General features: G+C 43.3%; 1 protein-coding gene across 1 annotated transcript; it reads left to right on the forward strand.

The window, feature by feature from the left end:
- The first annotated feature begins 709 nt into the window (after positions 1-709).
- LOC109525848 (lipoxygenase homology domain-containing protein 1-like) lies at positions 710-19774 on the forward strand. The gene is made up of 42 exons (XM_019886665.1): positions 710-1373; positions 1728-1842; positions 2116-2196; positions 2265-2449; positions 2568-2666; positions 2989-3137; positions 3936-4059; positions 4218-4327; positions 4435-4575; positions 4641-4776; positions 4866-5026; positions 5116-5202; positions 6225-6360; positions 6435-6589; positions 6860-7020; positions 7097-7173; positions 7256-7452; positions 7522-7714; positions 7962-8122; positions 8580-8895; positions 9710-9861; positions 10320-10453; positions 10524-10669; positions 10956-11060; positions 11140-11268; positions 11342-11506; positions 11624-11805; positions 11921-12037; positions 12113-12275; positions 12895-13049; positions 13116-13325; positions 13399-13525; positions 14248-14456; positions 15162-15347; positions 15424-15551; positions 15931-16048; positions 16133-16310; positions 16425-16610; positions 17152-17322; positions 17410-17542; positions 17703-17858; positions 18566-19774. Exons 1-42 carry the CDS (start codon positions 710-712, stop codon positions 19044-19046), a joined length of 7179 nt encoding a protein of 2392 aa, XP_019742224.1. The 3' UTR covers positions 19047-19774.
- Positions 19775-21426: the final 1652 nt, after the last annotated feature.

Here is a 21426-nt window from a genome sequence, read left to right on the forward strand (position 1 = left end):
CGCGTTGAAATGACACCCATTATAAATCCGGTGATTTTTTTAAACCTATTTTTGTATTATAAAAAATAACGATAAGTTATCAATGAGCGTTTTACATGAAAAACGGGGGTTGCCCCCCGCAAAAATATATATACTCTTTTTTTTCTTTTTTTTTCTGAAAATACGCGAACGTGTTTGTACGTGTACGTATGTGTGTGTATGTATGCGTGTGCGTGTGTGTATATGTATGCGCGTGTGTGTGTGTGTGTGTGTGCGCGCGCGCGCGTGTGTGCGTGTGTGTGTGTGTGTGTGTGTGCGCGCGCGCGCGTGTGTGCGTGTGTGTGTGTGTGTGTGTGTGTGTGCGTGTGTGTGTGTGTATACACGTTTCCTTACTTATACAGTATTTTAATAAATGATAGCTATGGCAATTTGAATCTTGGTATAAAGCCTTTTTTTTCCTTAAAGATAGCCCTGATCTATTTTCTTCATTTCTCTTGACACCTCAGGAGGTGAGTCATGTAACCTCATTAAAGATGATTATTTTTTAATGAGTTCACACCATGTGTTGTACGGTGAAGGGTCTTCCCCAGGTCTGCCAACACGGCACAGGCTAGGATGCTCCCGTCAGACGTGCAGACCTTTGGGTCACTCTTGTGCATTCACATGCCAATTTAATCAAGTTTCACCGCAGCACACAGGAATCGGTTTCAGGGTAGTACATAAATTAAAGATGCCCACAAAGAACAAAAAAACAAAGCAGAGAGTGATGGAGGAAACCAAAGATGTGGATGACGAGGACTTGGAGGATAGGCATTTGAAGTCCAAGCGGAAAAATCAGAAGGTGAGTGAGGAGTCCGCAGAACGAAGGAAGAATAAGCAGCACCAGAAACACAGTGACGAAGAAAGCCGTAGCTCAGACGTATCAACCGATGTCAAAGGAAGAATGACAAAAGGACAAGTTGAAAACAAAGTTAAGAAGAAGAAAAGCAAAGCGGTGAGCAAAGATGATCTCAGCGATCAGTCCCCGAGCACAGACGATGAAGCCAACAACAACGGCAAGGGTAAAAAGAGTGTGGGCAATCTTCCTGATGTGATTGTGACCACTAAGAAAGCATCGAGTCGGCCTTCGAAAGACATAATGGGGTCAAAGGATAAAAAATCCAAGAAAGACTCAGAGAAAGAGGAAGAACAAGCAGCCCGGGATAAGGAGGACGCGAAGAAGAAGAAGAAGGACAAGAAGAAGAAAGGATCTGTCAACAGCGATGATGACAGCAGGAAGACAAAAGGGAAGAAGAAAAAAGTGGAAAATTACGTGGAAATCTATGAGTGTGAGCTTCGGAATTACCAGGCAGAAGTGATGGAGAACTATGAAGATGAGTACCACAAAAAGAAAGGTATGGCCTTGACTTGAAACCACCTTTAAAACTGAATATCATCAATTCCGAGACAATGAAATGCTCATTTTGTCAGAGAAGAAGTGATGGAGGGCATACTGTGTGCCTATCACACTTTTTTTTTTTTAGCACTGTGGTCTTGGTAATGTTACACACAGAAAATAGATTGGCTACAGAGCGTAGAGAGCATTTGTAAATCAGGCCCTTCCATTACAGACTATGGCAAAAAAAAGTCACGTCTCACTTTGGCAAATGTGGAAAAAGACACACCTAAACAACGGATGTGCTCCTTTTTTGTTGTTGTTGCATCATGCTTTCTAAAACGCACTCATTCTCGTCCGTTCAACCTCTCAGTATATGAAGTGTTGACCATCACGGGCGATGAGAGAGGAGCAGGCACAGATGCAAATGTGTTTCTCACACTCTTCGGAGAATTCGGCATCACTCCCAAAGTCCATCTGGCCAGCAAGTGAGTTTCTCTTGGAAAAGGGATTTTCACTAATATTTGCTTGTTACCATCCAGTTTCCATGGTAAAACATTTATCTCGTATGACCAAATTTGACTTAGGATAACTGCGCTGACTCTTTTCTACCGAACTAAACTGTGCCCTTTCATTTTATCCGAACAGCACAGAAAAAAGGTACGTTTGTCTTGTGATGTCCTGTTACATTGGATCTTGTGTTTGCATGATTTGCACGCCCTTTTGATTTTGCCCCACGCAAAACATTTCCACCTTTTCAGGAGCCGCACTGCGTTTGAGAGGGCCAAAAACGACGTCTTCAGAATAAGAACCCACAACGTTGGCTCCTTGAAGAAAATACGGTAGAGTGAAGCCATATTTTGCGTCATGACCATTGACGACCGCAATCGCTTCTGTTGTCTGACTTCAGGATTGAGCACGACAACACGGGCCTGAATGCCAGCTGGTTCTTGGACAGGGTGGTGGTGACGGATGTGATCAGGCCTCACCTGAGGTACTACTTTGCTTGTAACAACTGGCTCAGTAAAGCAGAAGGAGACCGCCTTTCTGTTCGAGATTTACTGGGCACCGCGGACCCCACGGACATACCCAAATGTAAGAAACACTGACTGCGTGTTTTTGTTTTTTTTGTGTTGTTGTTTTTTTTTTTTTTTTTTTAATAGATCAATTCAGTTGATTTTAGATATTTTGTCATGTTTTGTTCATTTGACAGATAATAAGTACATGGTCAGCGTATTCACCGCAGACATAAAAGGTAGCGGAACAGATGCCGATGTCTTCATTAATATCTTCGGAGAGTTTGGAGACACGGGTAAGAAGAACGAATTAGAGGTTGTTCTCCTTTGCGAGAAGCGGCTATTTTCAACGATTCATTTGTTGAGAAAATGCAGTTCCACCGCACTTAAAATCGAATTGAACTGGAACATTTAAAAATATTATTCCAAAAATGTCTTTAGAAAAAAAAGTGCCTGTATTTAGTTTACATAGAGTAGACTGGAGTTGAGTCAAGATCATCATCATCTGCAGAAAAATGCTATGCGGTACATTACTGGTTGATTTGCTCTTGGAAAAAAATGCCATGACACTTGGGGTTTCAATGTTTGATTTCACAAATCTTTGTTTATTTGTTTTAGGAGAAAGGCTACTAAACACAGACAAAAACAACTTTGAGAAAGGCACTGAGGATAAATTCACCATTGATGCCCCAAACTTGGGGAAAATAAGGAAGATCACCATCGGCCATAATAACAAAGGCTCTTCTGCGGGATGGTTCGTAGATAAGGTAGAACACACCCATGAAAAAATAATAATAATAATTGCATGCAAAACGTTTGCTTCAAGGAACTGAATAGAAATAATTCGTGAAAGTAATTAAAGAAAAGATCTTTCCTAAAAATCATGTTAACCGTCATAATTAAAAAAAAAAAAAAAAAAAAGTTGGTGCACTTCACTGCACTTCAGTTGGAGGCACTTAAGATACGTGATCCTCTTATTCCTTTCAGCAGTCCTCCCATTTGAGTCACACACAGCGTACAACGACATGAGCTCATTCCAACTATTGCATTCATGCACGCACATTTACACACACACACACACACACACACACACACACACACACACACACACACACACACACACACACACGCACACATGATGTCATCCTAGCCAACATGTAAAAGGAAACCCCCATTAAGGGATTAGCTTCCATCACACTGTCATACAAGTTGGTAGATTTGCAGTGCTGACTGACACCAGAACTCAGGTAACATTTACTACGTTCCTTGGCAGCCAGGGTAACTTAGCCTTTTGCCCAACATGTAGTGTGCCCCCAACGCGTGTCACATTTGCATATCCCATCTGACGACGAAACTTACAGTCGAAGTCTGGCAGTCGACGAGAATGTTGTTTGTATAGCTGACATTGATGGAAGTGATCACCATTTCCATTCCAAGAAAATGCATTCGTAAGCAATCGCTGAGAAGGCAGATTGATTTCCTGTCACGAGCAAGCTTGTGATCAATGTAACGTCATGACGTAAATAAAGTAACAGCAATGTCCTCTTTGCTGTTGTCATTTTAAGGTAACCGTAGATGATCTGGGAAACAAGCTCGTCTACGAATTTCCTGTCAATCGTTGGTTTGCCATTGATGAGGATGACGGCAAGATACAGAGAGACATTTTGACGGGAGGAAACCAACCCACAGGTAACCAAAAAAAAAAAAAAAATTGAATAACAAATATTTTTATTGTTACAACAAAATCTTGTTGATTTTTCATTCAATCGTGTTTTAATGTTCTTTCTATTGGATTTGTGAACCATAGTGACACAACAAGCAGGCTCACATGTAACTATTCTTGTCAGGGATCGTGTACAACGTCCAGATTGTAACCGGAAACATCCGAGGAGCTGGGACCAACTCCAAAATCCACATAGTCATGCATGGCAGCAAAGGCTTGAAGAATAGCGGCAAGGTCAGTCCATTACACTCTTTTTGTGTTTGTGATGCCTCGTCATCAGCTGGGTTTTGTTAAAAAAAAAAAAAAAGCCAAACCAAAGGACCATTTAATTTTGTGTTCAGGTGTTTCTGGAGGGAGGCAAATTTGAGCGTGGCCTGACTGACATCTTCAATGTGGAGATAGCCGCACTACTCAGCCCCCTCAGCAGGGTGACCATCGGACATGATAATGACGGGGTCAGTGCTGGCTGGTACTGCGAGAAGGTAAAATCCATCCACCCGAGAAATAAAGCGTCAGCGACTGAATCGTTTCGTGGCTTGTTTTGCAGGTGGTCGTGTATTGTCCATTCACGGGCATAGAGCAGACCTTCCCCTGCTGTAAATGGCTGGATGAGAAGGAAGGAGACGGCCTGATTGAGCGAGAACTCTACGAAATGGTCTCACTCAGGCAGAGAAAGCAAAAAAGTATGTTCAAATCTTCAGCAGTAAAACGGTTTGCGATAAAAGATGAATTCAAGCCAAACAACGTTCAGTGTTGTGTTTACTCCCTTTAGAGCATCCCTGGTCCTTATGGATCTGGACATCTGACCTGGCAAATGCCGGAAGCGACGCAGATATTTATTTCCAGGTGTACGGAGACAAGGGCAAGTCAGATGAGATAAAACTCGACAACAAAACAGACAATTTTGAGAGAGGACAAGTGGACAGGTTTGTGGTAAGTACATTTCACCAAACACCCACTCGTCACACTTTAAGCGCACGTATTATTGCTTCGTAGAAATCATCACAGCTTTTCTGTTGCAGGTTGAACTGCCTGATTTGGGAATTTTAACCAAACTCCGTATCTGGCATCAGAGGAGAAATCCTTTTGCGGGATGGCATCTAAGTAAGGTGAGGCCGAACTGACGTTTAACCTTTTCATGCACCCTGTAACCTGATCACAAGATAAGCTGTCCACTGTGGTACCTCTATTTACGAAATTAATTGGTTCTGGAAAAAAATTTCTGAACTAGAAAATTTTGTAAGTCGAGATGCGTTTTCCATGTAAATGCTCTAATCCGTTCCAAGCCCCCCCAAATTCAGACATAAATGTTTTCTAAAGCATAAAAATGCATCAAAATATGTAACAAATACATGTTACAATTACATTATTGCACAATAAATGAGAATTGTGCATCATGTAAAAAAACAAAGAGTAAAGAATAAAAAATGATGGTCATTTAACTTTTGACTGCGTCCTCGTCGTTTTTTAGCCGTCTTTAGTTCATATTGTCTCTCAGAAGTAGTTTTTGACTGCCGTTTTGTAAAGAACTGATCCAAGGACGTTCCCTTTTGTCGGTTTTTAACAATCCTTTGAAAATGTCCAAGGCAAACATCAGCATAGCGAGCGATCGCCCGACTGATGAACACTTTTTCTGGGTGACTCACATTTACATAAAATTATCGGAACGCCTCATGGCCGGAGGGGCGACTGACGAAGACACTGCATAAACACAGATCTATCTATTTATCTATCTACACACGTAGACACTTACGGTCTAGGTCCCTCTTAGCCAATGGGATGCCAGGAAGGTGCGAGGTAATAGCCAATGGGAGAGCAGCTCTAGGTATGTTGCGTTCAGGAAAGTCGGAGCAGCACCCCATACAGGTCCTGTATTTTTACCTTTTATATCTTGAAATTTCTTTCGTAACAAGAGGCAATATTTTCCTGTTGAGGCATTTCATAAATTGAAAACTTCATATGAAGAGATATTCATAAGTAGAGGTACCACTGTACAAAAAAGTAACACGTTAAAAAGCATTTACAAGGTTAAATTAGTAGATTCTCATTTAGTCGTGCATAGATGACTCTCGGGGACTTTTTGATATTTGTTAACACCTTTTGCATCCTAATATTGTTTTTCTCTCATTAGGTAACTCTGATGAAAACATTAACAAAGGATAAATATAATTTTCCATGTGAGCGTTGGCTGGACACTAACGAAGATGATAATGAGGTGGTGAGAGAGCTTCCTGCCATGGGCCGGCAAATTGCTGACCCACGACCTTGTATGTATTCAGAAAATAATCGTACTGTACATCATTATACAACATTTGGACATTCTGGATGTTGGGTTCTGCAGTGATAAAGTACAGAGTGACCATTTGCACTGGGACCATCGGTGGCAGCGGTACGGACGCGTCGGTTTTTCTCAATCTGATCGGCGAGCACGGTGACACGGGAGATCGAGCGCTGGTCAACTGCAAAAATAACATCAACAAGTTTGAGAAGGGAAATGTGAGTAGATTCAGGCAGAGCCTTGCACGGATTTCTTTTACTCGAAGTCAGTGTGGTTTCACTCAACTAAAATGGGTGTTTGTTCAAAAGGCCAAATTGCTTTGGAAATTAGATTACAGTTTGTCATACTTATGACCCCATGAAAGAAGCTAGTCCATTTAATATAAACATGGCCTGAGTTTTGAATCTTAATGGCTGTGAAGTAGAATCGCCCAATTTGTGCCGTTGGAACCAAGTGTTGATGCCCCTGTTGCGCTGTGCCGTCCTCAGCTGGACGAGTTCATCGTCGAGGCCGTTGCCATCGGTCAAATTCAAAGGGTGAGAATTGGGCATGACGGCAAAGGCGGAGGCTGCGGCTGGTTTCTTGAGAAAGTCATCGTGAGAGAGGAAGGACAAGCTGAGGCGCACGCCATCGAGTTTCCCTGCAAAAGGTGAGCGGTGCATTCAGGCGGGTTGACGTCAATGTTGCTCTTCCGAAGCTTTTCGCACACGCTGTGTGTTGAGCAGGTGGCTGGATCGCAACGAAGACGACGGACAGATTGTTCGAGAGTTAGTCCCATTCTCCGACGGACAGCGCCTTTACAGTAAGAAAGTCAACTTTTTAAATGAATACAGTCAGATGGGCCCGCACTTCTTTGCACTTGCGCGTCCGTGTGTACGCTCCAGATGTCGGCTATCACATCGCAGTGAAGACAGGCAACACCCCGGGGGGCAGTTCGGACTCCACGGTTTATGTCAAACTCTACGGCGACAAAGGCGACACCGGTAAAATGATGCTGGTGGTCTCTGACAACAACCTGAGTAACTACTTTGAAACGGGTCACATTGACGTCTTCACTGTGGAAACCTCGGATATTGGACAGGTGAGATAATGGCGCCACATCCCCATGGAAAAGCCAACATCCGGCCTTTTGTTTGACCTCTCTCTCCAGATCAACCGGCTGATGATCGGACACAACAATGAAGGCATGCGGGCCGGTTGGTTTTTGGACAGCGTTCAGATCCTGGTGCCTCTGAATGGAAAGCACTACATGTTCCCGTGCCATCGCTGGCTGTCCAAGGGGGAAGCCGATGGCAAGACGGAGGTGGAGATTTACCCCAGTGAAATCTTGGACACGGAGCAATGTATGCAACCTTAATGCGGGAGTATGCAATTGTGAAAACAAAATCACGTCGTATTTCTTTGTCATATGTCGCACTCATTGCGGGGACACCACAGTCTGTCATGAATTAAAAAAAAAAAAATCTCTGAATGTTGACTCATTGTCATATTTATATTTTGAAACTGGTCATATCAAATAAACACTTTAGCGCTGTACCCACACGCAATTGTAATGCGCACGGCTGCTTTAATGCTACTCTTTCTTTTCAGTGATCAACTACGAATTGACAGTCGTGACTGGAGATGAGATGTTTGCCGGCACCGACGCCAAAGTGTTCATCCAGATCTACGGCGACAAAGGGAAGACAGAGGTCATCAAGCTCGACAGCCGATCCAACAACTTTGAGAGGAGGTCCACAGATATATTCAAGGTAACCTATGCTAAAAAAACAAAACAAAAAAAACAGCAAATGAAAGCAGTGGTGGGAAGTAACCAAGTACAAATACTTTATTAATCTACATTTTTCAGGTGGCTTATTTGAGTCGTTCTTTTTCCGGCCACTTTTGACTTTTTACGACCTACAATTGAAAGACGATTCATACTTTTTTCACTCCTTAGTTTATCAATATTGACTTGTTACTAATAAGTAGTCATTTTAACTGCCAGATAATAACACATTTCCAAAGAGCTTGTGTTGAAGTGAAAATCAAACTTATGTCAGTGCACTATACAGATATAGAGGGTCCCCTGGCTGGGTTTTCCTCAGACTCCTAGATGGCCAGCGACACCCCCGATTATACAATGATCTCTACTTTTACTTAATTACATTAGCCACCTCTGCCTAAAAGTGGAAGAAACAACCGCTCTTGTCACTACCGCTCCTCAAGATCGAGGCCAAAGACGTGGGCAAGGTGTTCAAGATCCGCATCGGCCACGACGGCTCGGGCGTCGGATCCGGCTGGTTCCTGGACACGGTGGAGGTCAGGTACCTCACAATGGCTGCGGTGCCCAAGGAGAAGAAGAAAGAGGACAAGAAGACGAAGAAGAAAAAGAAGAAGGATGAGGACGAGGAGGAAGAAGTGGAGGAAATGCAGGAAGGGGTGGTGACGTATCGTTTTCCCTGCTCGCGGTGGCTGGCCCGCGGAGAGGAGGATGGCGAGCTGCAGGTGGAGCTGCTGCCTGACGGAGCCGAAGAACTAGAAGGTAAAACAATCACCCCTATGAAGCGGTTCCCCTCCTCTGTACGGTGGTGTTTTGCGTACGAGTGACCCAACTTTCGACGACACTTGGATATCAATTTCAGTCGACAGCAGAAGTCGCCCATTGGCCAAAATGGCGGCTCCCTGAGTTGGATGAAAAATTAATCTGCGTAATGAAAGTATAATTGAGTAATTTTAAATTCAAAATACTATTTCAGTCACACGTATGGTATCTTATAGTACGGAGCGAACATCTGTTTTGATTTGACATTATTTCCTGCCTACAATGTAGGACTGTCACGATGCGTGGTGGTGGAGGACCCCAAAAAGCAAGCAGGAGGAAGGAGCAGGGTGAAGTTGACAAATTGTACAGTCAAACCTCGGTTTTCGAACGTCTCTGTTCTCGACCAAATCAGTTTTCGACCAAAAATTTTCGAACAAATCGGTTTTCGAACAGCCTTCTGGAATGGATTATGGTCGAAAACCGAGGTATGACTGTAAATAATAAACTGAGGAAAATAAATCCAAACAAACAAAGTCATGGAAACAAAAAGAATCCAAAGTAACAAACAAAAACCATGACTGAAGCAAAAAACTAACAGTAACAGAAACGTAACAGAAACATGACAGAAACAATGACCGGAAACTGAGTAGTCGTGCCGGTAGTCCTTTTCAACAACTACACGTACTGTAATGACACATCGACCAACAGGTGTGCAGCTGCAAGCGGAGCCCTACAGTGCCACCTGTTGGTCACAAACAGAAAACCATGACAAGAACAGACGTGTAGGTAATTTATCCCTTCTATTGTCTCGCAGTCAACACCTACGAAGTGTGCGTCTTCACGGGTGACGTGCTGGGAGCGGGGAGCGACGCCGACGTCTTCATTAATATTTACGGCGAGAACGGAGACACCGGAGAGCGCTGTCTCCAAAACTCCGACAACCTCAACAAATTCGAACGAGGCGAGGTACGTCGTCTCATCGCGATGCCTTTTTCTCAGAACGTTGTCTGTGCTGCAAACGAAGCGATGTTTGATCTCCACACCCCTTGAAACATGATCCAACCCCAAAGGTAGACTGGGACAATTCCTAAGCCTCTTGTCCTCCTGATACAACCAAGCCAGTTGTGACTGGGAGGAGCTAAGGTATCCACAGTGTCACTGAACCTGTCCTACTTTTACTCATTACGGGAATCCAATTTATGAATTATTCAAGCCGGCATCACACCTAACATTGCAGGCACATAAATCATGTCCTCACACAATTACGCTGGGTTTATTTCTTATCCATCACAAGATGGATTAGCACATTGCCGTCAAAAAAGTTTTGCGTGGAAAATGAGCTTACCGGCAGCGTTGTTCCATAAACCATTCCGTGTAGCGCTCGTGTTTAGGTCCAAGTTTAATTGTGTCACTTTGTGCTGCAGGAGGACGTGTTCATCTTGACAGCTATTGATTTGGGTCCTCTGAAGAAACTTCGGATCCGTCACGACAATACGCGGCCGTATTCATCGTGGTATCTGGATCGGGTGGAGATAGTGGACACAAAGGATGATACGACGTGGGTGAAACTTGATTTTTTTTTTTTTAATTTTTGTTTTTTCTAGGCTTTTTAATCTATGGGCTTGCAGGTACTACTTCCCGTGCAACCGATGGCTGGCCGTGGACGAGGATGACGGCCAGATCGCGAGAGAGCTGGTTCCTGTGGATGAGGCCTTCATGAAGAAGGATGAGGATGGGGAGGGAGGCGGAGCCACTCTGGGACTTGAACAGAAAGGTAACTCATTTCCAAGGCTGCTTCATGTGATAAAGCGGGAAAAGATAAAAGAGGACCCCTGTTTAAGTATTTATTCAAGTGGCACGGAGTTCTCTTGCTGCATTGCAGATTTTATTTGTCTATCACAGAAATCTATGGATGGTAGCAATCATTTTTATGGGTTTTTCCATTATACCGGATCTGCCAAAAGTCACTATACATTTTCGAAAGCTAAAATTGGCTACATCATCCTTAGTTAATCCAATTATTGATCAATCATCACTGAGAGGTTGAATTTCTCTTCCAGCTATGTCTACAACATATACAGTAAAAATAAAAACCGGAGAAAAGAAGTACGCGGGAACCGATGCGAACGTCTTTGCCATATTATTCGGAGAGAACGATGACACGGGTAAGAAAAGCCGTCAGCCTTCTGCGGGTGTTGTTTGGTTTCAACTCGGATTCATCTGAGATTCACTCATTATTGATAGGTGTCATCAACCTGAAGGCCTGTAAGAACTACAAGAACAAGTTTGAGCAGGGAGCAATCAACGAGTTCACCGTGGAGGCGGTGCACTTGGGCGAGCTGGAAAAGCTTCGAATTGGTCATGACAACTCGGGTACTGAAAAACAAAAGCGTTCTAGGATGATGACTAGTCAATAAAACCTGACCACCCAGCCCCCTCTTTAAAGGAGGATCACCTGGTTGGTTCTTGGACTGGGTAGAGATTGACGCCCCCTCCCAGGGTCTGAGGTTACGCTTCCCATGCGGCCGCTGGTTGGACAGAGGAGAGGACGATGGCGCCATAGTGAGGGATCTTTATCCAGCCGAGTTACAGACTGAGCTGTACACGCCGTGTGAGTGGACAGCAGACAGGAAATGTGCCCGTCGTGTGGTTGGACCGAATGCTGCAGCCAGTGAGCGAGCATGCCTTGACGGGCAAACCGTGACTCCACCGTCTTTGGACATTTCAGTTGTGCCCTACGAGCTGAAGATCTACACCAGCGACGTGTTCGGCGCGGGGACGGATGCGGATGTGTTCATCGTTCTGTACGGCCAGAAAGGAGTGTGTACTCTGCAGAAGCATCTGTGTGTCAACAAGAGGGAGAGGCGACTGTACTTTGAGAGGGGAGCTGAGGACATGTTCATCGTGGAGGTAGAGTCGCTTTGAATTCGGCCACTTGTTTGTTTTTTTTTTTAATCTCACCAAACCTGACGTTTGAACAAGGGTGTGTAGACTTTTTACACCCACTGTATGTATTCTGTGCCAGTTGGAAGACGTCGGTGACATCATAGAGAAGATCCGAGTCGGTCATGACAACAGGGGCTCCAATTCTGGATGGCACCTCGACAAAGTGGAGATCAGACGCCTGCTGAGGAAAGGAAAGGTAGCACCAAAAACAACCATAGATAAACACACTCTTAAATTGAATAACACACTCGGGGCCCTATTTCAATGACAGGGTTCCGAGACGACCATTTTCCCGTGTGAGCGCTGGTTGGCTAAATCAGAGGATGACGGGGAGACGGTGAGGGAGCTGGTCCCGTCGGACATCATCACAGAAAAACTCCTCAGGGGTGGCACTCTAAAGCGCACTGAAACTGAGGTGGAGGATGCATTGGAAAGTGAGCTTAAACCCCAAATTCGATGCATCACTTAGACACGGGCAGAGTATAAAAAGTAGTTTCGAAAAAAAAATTCATAGAGTAGTATCAGAGACCATCATCACCGAATGGCCGGCTGTTGGCGAAAAAGCAGTTCTGTTGTGAACCAGTCCCTGGCGGAAAAAAAAAATGTTTGAAGATGCAAAACGCTCGGAGGCCATTGTGAGGCTTAAAATTAACAAAAAAAAAATTTCTATTGTACATTGTGTCATGTTTCCAGTAGCCATTCAAAGTCCTCGAGAATTTTTTAAAAAAGTGTAACTTCTTATTTTCAATATTTCATATCCACATTGACTTTTGATACCATTTTAATCAATATGTATGTTTTCAATCCTGGGCAGTATTTAGTGTATCATAAAAACAAAGAAAAAAAAAACGTTTGGGCAACTGATAGTTTGACAGCCAAGTGAGGCAGGCCGTCCACATCAAGGTTGAGAAACCATCTCTGAACGTGGGAGGGGGCTTACGACATCTCCAACATGCAATGCTGTCCCGTCAACCCTCCTAATGAGATTGAATATTAACAAATATCCAACTCTGTGTTCACAAAATGTTCACTAACGTGTTCTTCCCATGCCAGCTCACACGTACCAGGTGTCCGTACGCACTGGTGACATGTACAAAGCAGGAACAGATGCCAACGTCTTCCTCACCATCTATGGAGATCTTGGAGACACGGGAGAGCGCAAACTCTCCAGATCTGACAACAACAGGAACAAGTTTAAGAGAGGAGAGGTATTAGAGTGAAGACTGAAAAAAAAAAAAAGTTGTTGTCACTTTTGAATGCTATTTGGTTTCTAGGTGGACAAATTCACCATTGAAGCGGTAGACCTGGGTCAGGTGTTTAAGATCCGAATTCGTCACGACAACTCCATGATAGGGGCCGACTGGTTCCTGGACCAGGTGGAGGTGCTGGATGTGGACACGGAGGAGGTTTACATGTTCCTGTGTGAGCGCTGGCTGTCGAAGAAGAAGGAAGACAAACGTTCGGAGAGGACCTTCTTTGTCAAGGTTCATGAAAGGTGGTGAGCCAAATAAAGAGCAGACCGAAACACGGAACTGACACCAAATGTTTGCATTTCAGGGCTATAAAGGTGAAAGAAATAACGATTCAAATTTGGAAATGATGGCTCAAGCTAAAATGGGGCTGGACCGGAATGCAAACAAGAAGAAGAAGAAGAAGAAGATGGCAGTGGTGGAAGAAGCGCCAAGTGAGAATGAAAACGATATCTTCCATTGTAGCAATTATTATACACAGTATGCATCCCGTGCCCTCAGCCCACCCCCCCCAAAAAAAAAAAGCACAACATTGTACTTTATATAAATAGCACCGCTACATAAATGCTATCTAGCGTTAGCCTTAAGCTAGCAGACTGAGCGACGAAGCCGTGTGGTTGTTTTCAATACATAAAGGATGTAATTGTTTTTGTTTGATGTTTAGTTTGACAGTAAACTTCATCTGGGAGTGGTAAGAAAGCAATTGAAGCTACTTTTTGGAAGATTTGTTTCTTTTTTGCTGAACTGATATGAGAGCTTGTATCTAAAAAAAAAAAAACCTCGTAAGACCAGTCACTCGTATCTCAGGGCACCATTGTAGATATTCCGGACTCATAAATTCTGTAAATATTATGATACGTTTGTCAGATGTAAATTTCATGCATAAACTGATTGTATCCCCATTAAGGCTTTTGACATTCCTTATCAGATTTCAATGCACAGAAATCCAATTTCAGAATGTATCCACAAATCAAAAAATATGACGCAAATCTCCAAAGTTGTTATTTGTGTGAAAATCAAAATTGGGTTTCTTGTCAAATTTGCTCAGGGGCGACTGATCAACTCTTATCATTGTACACAACCAGTGAAGAAGTGATGGTAATGACATTGAAAGCACAGATTACAAACCGCTACTTTACCCTTGTGTGGCTCCCAGTCATCCCGTATCACTTCACTCTGTCCACTGGGCTGGAGCGCGATGCCAGCACCACCGCCAGGGTCTACGTCATCATCATCGGTCCCGGAGAACTGGAGACGGACCGGCTGTGGCTCGATCTGCCAGATGGGAAGAAATCCTTCGCAACTGGCAGCATGGAGCATTTTGTGCGCTATGGAGCCGACGTGGGAGAGATCAAGCGAGTGGAAGTGAGAATCTGGGACTTTGTTCTAAACACACAGCACTATTTCATTTCTCTCGACATTTCATGATAGCCAATATAAGGACAGAGAACCTCCTCTGTTTCTTCCTGAATGTCATTCCAGATAAAATATGCAAGATCGAGACATTTTTTTGACAGATATTTTATTCTTCGCACAAACTATAAACATATTTGAACTGATTTCTGGTCCGCTGATCCCCACAAGGGTCTCGGGGCGTGCTAGAGCTTATCCCAGCTGTCTTCGGGCAGTGACGGGGGACACCCTGGACCAGTTGCCAGCCAATCGCAGAGCACACATAAACAAAACAACCACTTATGCTCACACTCACACCTAGGGACAATTTGGAGTGTTCCATTAACCTGCCAGGAATGCTTTTGGAATGTGGGAGGAAACTGGAGTACCCGGAGAAAACCCACGCAGGCACGGGGAGAACATGCAAACTCCACATAGGAAGGTCGGCGCCGGAATTGAACCTTGCACCCCTGCACTGTGAGGCAGACGCGCTAACCAATCAACCACCGGCTGCCCTATTTTATTCTTATCATTCTAAAAGAATAAGAAAAGATATTCTAATTTTGGAGTGTACACCTTGTATTGCCACAACACTGACACGTACAAGTCATATTCCAAAAATGTGAATGTATAAAAACATGTATATTGTATATTTGTTTTTCTCCTTCCATTCCTCAGCTCGGCCACAACGGCGCCACCCCAGAGAGTTGCTGGTTGGTGGACGAGCTGGCGATCGGCGTGCCCACCAAAGGCATCCAGTACAGCTTCCCGTGCAAGTGCTGGCTGGCGAAGGATCGGGGCGACGGTCTCACCGTCCGACTGTTCAACGTGCTGGACGCCAGCATCATCAGCATCAGCCGCAAAGTGAGTGTCGGCCAATGCGTCAGCTCGTCTTGATACGTGGGCGATAACTTGAAAAAATTCACTTTTTGGCGGATAGGTGATTTATTCCACGGCGGTTGTCACGGGTGACACACAGTATGCCGGCACAGACACCAACATTTTCCTGAGTGTGTTCGGAGCCAATGGGAGCACGGAAGAAATTCTCTTGCCCAAGAATGAGGACAGGTGTGTATCTGAATCAAATCTGGAAGATACCAAAGAGTGCTTCTTTTTAAAACGGCAAATTTAAATATTTTTTATTATTCTCATAGTATGACTGTACCTATGATTTGAAGTTAAAAAAAATTGAAAAAAATTCCTAGTATAATTTTTCTTTTAACTTTACAACTTCATGAATGCAACCTCTTTTTCGTTTTTGATCAATATTAAGGCCTAACGTCGGTCATCATTGTAGCGGTACTTCGAGAGTGTGTTGATCCTTTAAATATTTTGACTTAAACATGTCACAGACATTTCATTAAGACATCTGGAAAATGTTTTTTCCAAATTTTCATTTGTGTGAAAATGACATTTGCCTCCTTTAAAATAACGTTACGGGACTTAGGTTTGAGAGAGGCCAAGAGGACACATTCAACCTGGAGGTGGACGACATCGCCCCACTAAAGAAGATACGGGTGAGGATTGATGGCAGTGGGAGTCGTCCCGATTGGTTCCTCGAAAGGGTAACTTCCGATTATGAAAATAATATCCCAAATACATTTTTAACCCATACAGTTTACTGGGGTTGATGTATTTTTTAAATTTAGATCCTGTTGCGGAACCCCATCACGGAGGAGGTGTACACGTTCACCTATGAGAACTGGCTGTCAAAGAGCAAAGGTCCCAGAAGGACTCGCGTGTGCGAGCTGGCGGCCGTGGTGGACGGGAAGGAGATGGTGGAGAAAACCACCTACGTCATCCAAGTCCAGACCGGTGATGTCACAGGTGGTTCGCGCTCAGATCTACTCTTCTGCTCAAATTGTTCCATCCATCCTTTTTCCATTGCACTTGACCATCTGAGAGTCTATTTGAGATCATGTTGGGTGTCACATTCTTCAGGCGCTGGAACGGACGCCAACGTGTGTCTGATGGTGTTCGGGGAATTTGGCGACACGGGGACTCTGCCGCTGAAGGAGAGTGCCAACAGGAACAAGTTTGAGCGCAAAATGAGAGACGTGTTCCACTTCCCCGACATGCTCAGTCTGGGAGAGCTCTCCAAAGTGCGAGTTTGGCACGATAACAAAGGTAACGATGACAGAATGAATATTTTTAATAAGATGCAATTCATGGATTATCCGCTAATGGAACACTGTTTTGATCAGAGAAGAAGACAACAGCAGTCTCAGTCTGTCACTGAGACAGACCCAACACAGCAGTAAAAGCCAGCTACCTAATTGCTAGCGAAATAGCATAGCGAAATATTATAGCAGAGAGGATTTCGGACCTATCAGCAGATTTAGTCATTTTGTCAAATGTTTTGTAAAAGATAAGTTCGTTAAATTTCAACATTTTCCTTATGTTCTTATGCTTCTTTATACCAAAACAAAGGAAAGACATGATATTGTGATTATTAATTGCAGAGTATGGAGTAATTTTAATGGTCCTCCCCACTTGACATCTACCGAGGCCGTATATGGCCCACAATGTGAAATGAGTTTGACACCCCTGGGTTACAGGGTGCATGAAAGATTTAAGGTTGCTTTTTTTTTTTTTTTTTAAATATGTACTTCTGTTCCTCTGTTTCTGTGTGTCGTTTTTGATTAAAAAAATAAAAAATAAAAAAAAGGTATGGCTCCGGGTTGGCACCTGGACTACATCGACGTCAAAGATGAGAGCAAGGCTCAAACGTTCAGGTTTCCGTGCGACCGCTGGCTGGCTAAAAACAAAGATGACGGCCAGATCATCAGGGAGCTGGCGTGTGCCAACAATGATGCCGTGGACCTCAGCGACAAAACAAGTCCGTAACTTCAAAAATAAATAAATAAAATAAAGGGATGACAGGAACAAATCATCCACGTGACGGTGTGTATTTGCTTTGAAACAGAATATGAAATTACCATAACCACCGCCAACACGGAGGATGCATCCACCAATGAAAACGTCTGGATTATTCTGGAAGGAAGGAAAGCCCGCTCCAAGGAGTTTGTTCTGGAGAATAAGAAGAACAAATTTTCTTGGTGGGTATTTAACCCTTTGCGGGACAGCGGTTACTACAGTGGACAGCTTAGCATGTCATCAGGTTGCAGGATACATGAAAAGGTTAAACATCAACGCTCAAAAAAATTGGCAATGAGTCGCTCAAATGTGTTTCTTTTATTTTCGTGTCTTATTTGACAGCGGCGCCACTGACACCTTCGAGTTCTCGTCCAAGCATGTGGGTGAGATCGCCGGCATCTGCATTGGACATATCACCAAAGACGGAAAGAAGGTGAAGAGTGAATCCTTGTGGCACGTGGCAGAGGTGGTGGTGACCGAAAAAGAGCTGGGCAACAAGTGAGTGACATCCTTTCAGTGATTCTTGTCTGGCGCACTTGCGCACTGACAACCAATACAAATGCTTTGTATTGGTTGTCAGGGTTTTTGCTGTGATTCAGAATTTCTACTTTTGGTGAATGATGTTGCATAAAAAGAAAAAAATGCAGATGAAAGCCAACGAAATTTCCAAAAATGCGCCAAGCTTAAGGTTCGAAATTGAGTTTTGCTATAATCTTCAACTATATTTGTATTTTCTTGTGGCGAGAAAGCAAAGCGTGGAGAGTCTCTGTCGGAGCGTCTCAGTCGCGGAAAAGCCTGGCAGTGAATGGGGCTGTCGATTGTTGCCAACAGCTTTTCAAAATATCCGCACTCTCCTCTTTATTCTTGACCATGTCCTCTCTTAGATTCAATATGCTACTTCCTTCACCATGTTTTTATGGTTCAAAAGAAAATAACACAGTCCAGAAGTATATTATGTTTAAAGCCTCAACACCCGATTGCAGGTTTTTTTGTTGCGGCCATTTGGTAGGCGTGCAGTCCTCAATCCCAATTATATTTTTATTACAATAGTCCACTTCAGAGCCACTTGGGGTCAAATATCGAAAATTCGCCGTAGTTGCCTTGCAGACTGTGAAAGCAGAATATTTGTATTGGATCTCATTAAATTGCGCAGGTGTACCTCTTGAAGTGTCCAGTGACGCGAGCTAATGAGTCGCATTCTTCAGGTATTTTTTCCAGTGCGATGCCCGAGTACCCCTGGCATCCGAAAAGGATCAGTTCCACAACTTTGAGTGCTACAAGTCAATGGAGAGCTTTGCCAGCAAAGTGCGCAACCTGGTGGCCGTTAAGTACGAGATCATCGTGATCACAGGCGACGTCAAGGACGCCGGCACGGACGCCAACGTCCACATCACCGTCTACGGCGTCAACGGCGACTCGGGCCGGCGTCGCCTGCGCAAGAAGTTCCGCAACCTGTTCGAGCGAGGCCGCGCGGACCGTTTTGTGGTGGAGATGCTGGATCTGGGCGAGCTGCTCTGGGTCAAGGTGGAGCACGACAACAGCGGCTTCAACCACGGATGGTTTCTAGAGTGCGTGGAGGTTACCAACCTGGCCAACTCGGTCACCACCGTCTTTCAATGCGCCAAGTGGCTGGACAAGGGCAAGGCCGATGGCCGCACTGAGCGGGTCCTTTACCCCAAGTACTAGATGACCTATTCTCAATCGAAAAAGTCTACACACCCCATATACAAATTCCAGGTTTTTGTGATACCAACCAAAAATCTGATCAAATCATTTCAAACCTTTTTTTGCACCAGAAATGTAAACGATAACCTATACAACACAATTTAAAATAATAATGACATCTTTTAGAATGGGGAAGTATAAATAAACTGAGATCATGTGGTTGCACAAGTGTGCACACCCTCTTACAACCGGGGATGTGGCTGTGGTCGGAATTCACCAGTCACGTTTCGACTCATAAATGGGAGTCAGCACGCACTGCTGCCACCATTTGAAGGGCCTCGGATGAATCCAGAAATTAAGATCAGATGTTCTAGGAGGCTTTTCCTGACATTTTTTGACTGCCATTTAGAACTGTTCACATTTGCCTCCATGTTGACAAAGGCCAGGGCTCCACACGGTTTTTACTCGGAGCACAGAGGCTCCCAACTTGAAATTTTTAGGGGCACTAAAATAAAATGAAGGGGCACACACACTTGCAAAGTAAATATTCCCATTTCCACTGAATTACTGATAACTGGGCTGAAACGTGGAGCAGAAATTTGTAAAATATTCAACAATAATAATTGCAAAATGTCAATTTAAATTTACTGGTAGCACATGAGTGACTTGATGAAGTGACGGGCATTGTCTCAAATGTTAGGGGCAAAATGCCACCATTTAGGGGCAGTGTGAAGCCTTCACTAAGAGCCTTGACATTGTGGTATGGGGATCCTTTGGGGCTGTTTTTCCTTCAGCTGGAATTGGGGCCTTAGACAAGGTGGAGAAGAATATAAAGAGTCCAAACTACCAAAACCTCAGGGTTTTACTAGGACCCAAAAATGTCAGGAAAAGCCTACTAGAACATCTGAAATGTATTTGGAGTCAATCAGAGGCAGTTAAATTGTTCACCAGTGTTATTCAATTTATTTCTTCTCAGGAAATCTTAAAAGTTAAAAAAAAAAGAAATTTATCCTTGTGTCCTTGGCAGAGGTAATAACCTGACATAACTTGTTCTTTCATTATAAGTTTGTGCCAACACTTAATAAGACACTGATCTGATCGGTACCTTGCTTATTATTGACATAAAATGTCTTAATTTTTTTTATTTTGGCTGTTTGTTGAAATAGGAGGAAAAAAAATCAATTCAACCAAGGATATACACATATTTTGAATACATTTTATTCATATTTGAATGGGTTTAACTTTTTATTCGGCTGTCTTCATTTATTACTTTAAAAATTTTCAGTAAAAGTTTGTCACTAAATGTGTGATGGCAATGACGTGTACAGCTTGTGTGCTGTCATTTTGCGCTCCTCATTCAAGGACGATGAATAAATGGATCAGAAAAGGTGCCTTTGTCGTCAGCATTTTAGGCGTTTTATTTGAAAAACACATAGAAAAAGATCATATACAAGACAATAAATAAAAAAGAGACAGAACAGTTTGGGTTAAGCTATGCAACTTTTTGCATTGTCATTAGTAATAAATACAGTACAAAAATCCACCCAGAGTGAATCTAAAGGTTCCTTTTTTTTTTTTGTCTCCACAATATTCATCACCGATCAATGTTATTCTTCATTATGATTTAGCTATTGCTTTTCATATTATTGATGATACATACTTCTACTTCTCTATAAAATACTCAAGATCATAAAACATTGCGCGGTTACAGCAAAACAGCAGGGTGTTGTACAAAGATGGCCACTTCCCTTTTTCACTGGCAGGTTAATAATCATAATCCACATTGTTTTTTTTTTTTGTCGTTTTTTTGTCGTTGTTTACTGTCAGCAGCAAAGAAAAAGAATATTCAAGAAGTTATACAGCATCATATGAAAGACATCTAAAACAGCTACTCCCACATACACATAGGAAAACCTGAGAAGGACATGCATTGAAAAAGCTTGTGCTTTCAAAGTTCTACTGTTTCGTCAGCTGGACTTCATGTAATACTATGGCTACGCTCCGCTTGGCTCGGGAGCAACACACGGAGGGGGGGTGCAGGGGGGGTTGGGTACACTGCGGCGGGCATACGCGGGCTAAGGCCAGTGAGAGCACACAATAATCATTCGAAAATGCTAACCAAAGGAAAAAAAAAATACAATAATAATAAATAGTCAAGACTAGCCCGCCAGCTTCGTTCTCTTTCAATATTTTGTTTTCCCTTTTTTTTCTTTTTTTTAAAATCTCCAAAAGAATTTTTTTTTTCAGTATTGGGAGGAAAAGCACACCGAAAAAGTTAGCTTATAACATCCACACTCCGTTTACATTTGTGTTTTTTTAATTTTAAATATATATTTGTCGATAATGGCTCAAGTTAGCATGTTAGGTAAGTAAAATACAAGCCCCCCCCCCCCCTCCCATT

The sequence above is a fragment of the Hippocampus comes genome, unplaced genomic scaffold (assembly GCF_001891065.2).
Source record: "Hippocampus comes isolate QL1 unplaced genomic scaffold, H_comes_QL1_v1.1 scaffold155, whole genome shotgun sequence".
NCBI lineage: Eukaryota > Metazoa > Chordata > Actinopteri > Syngnathiformes > Syngnathidae > Hippocampus > Hippocampus comes.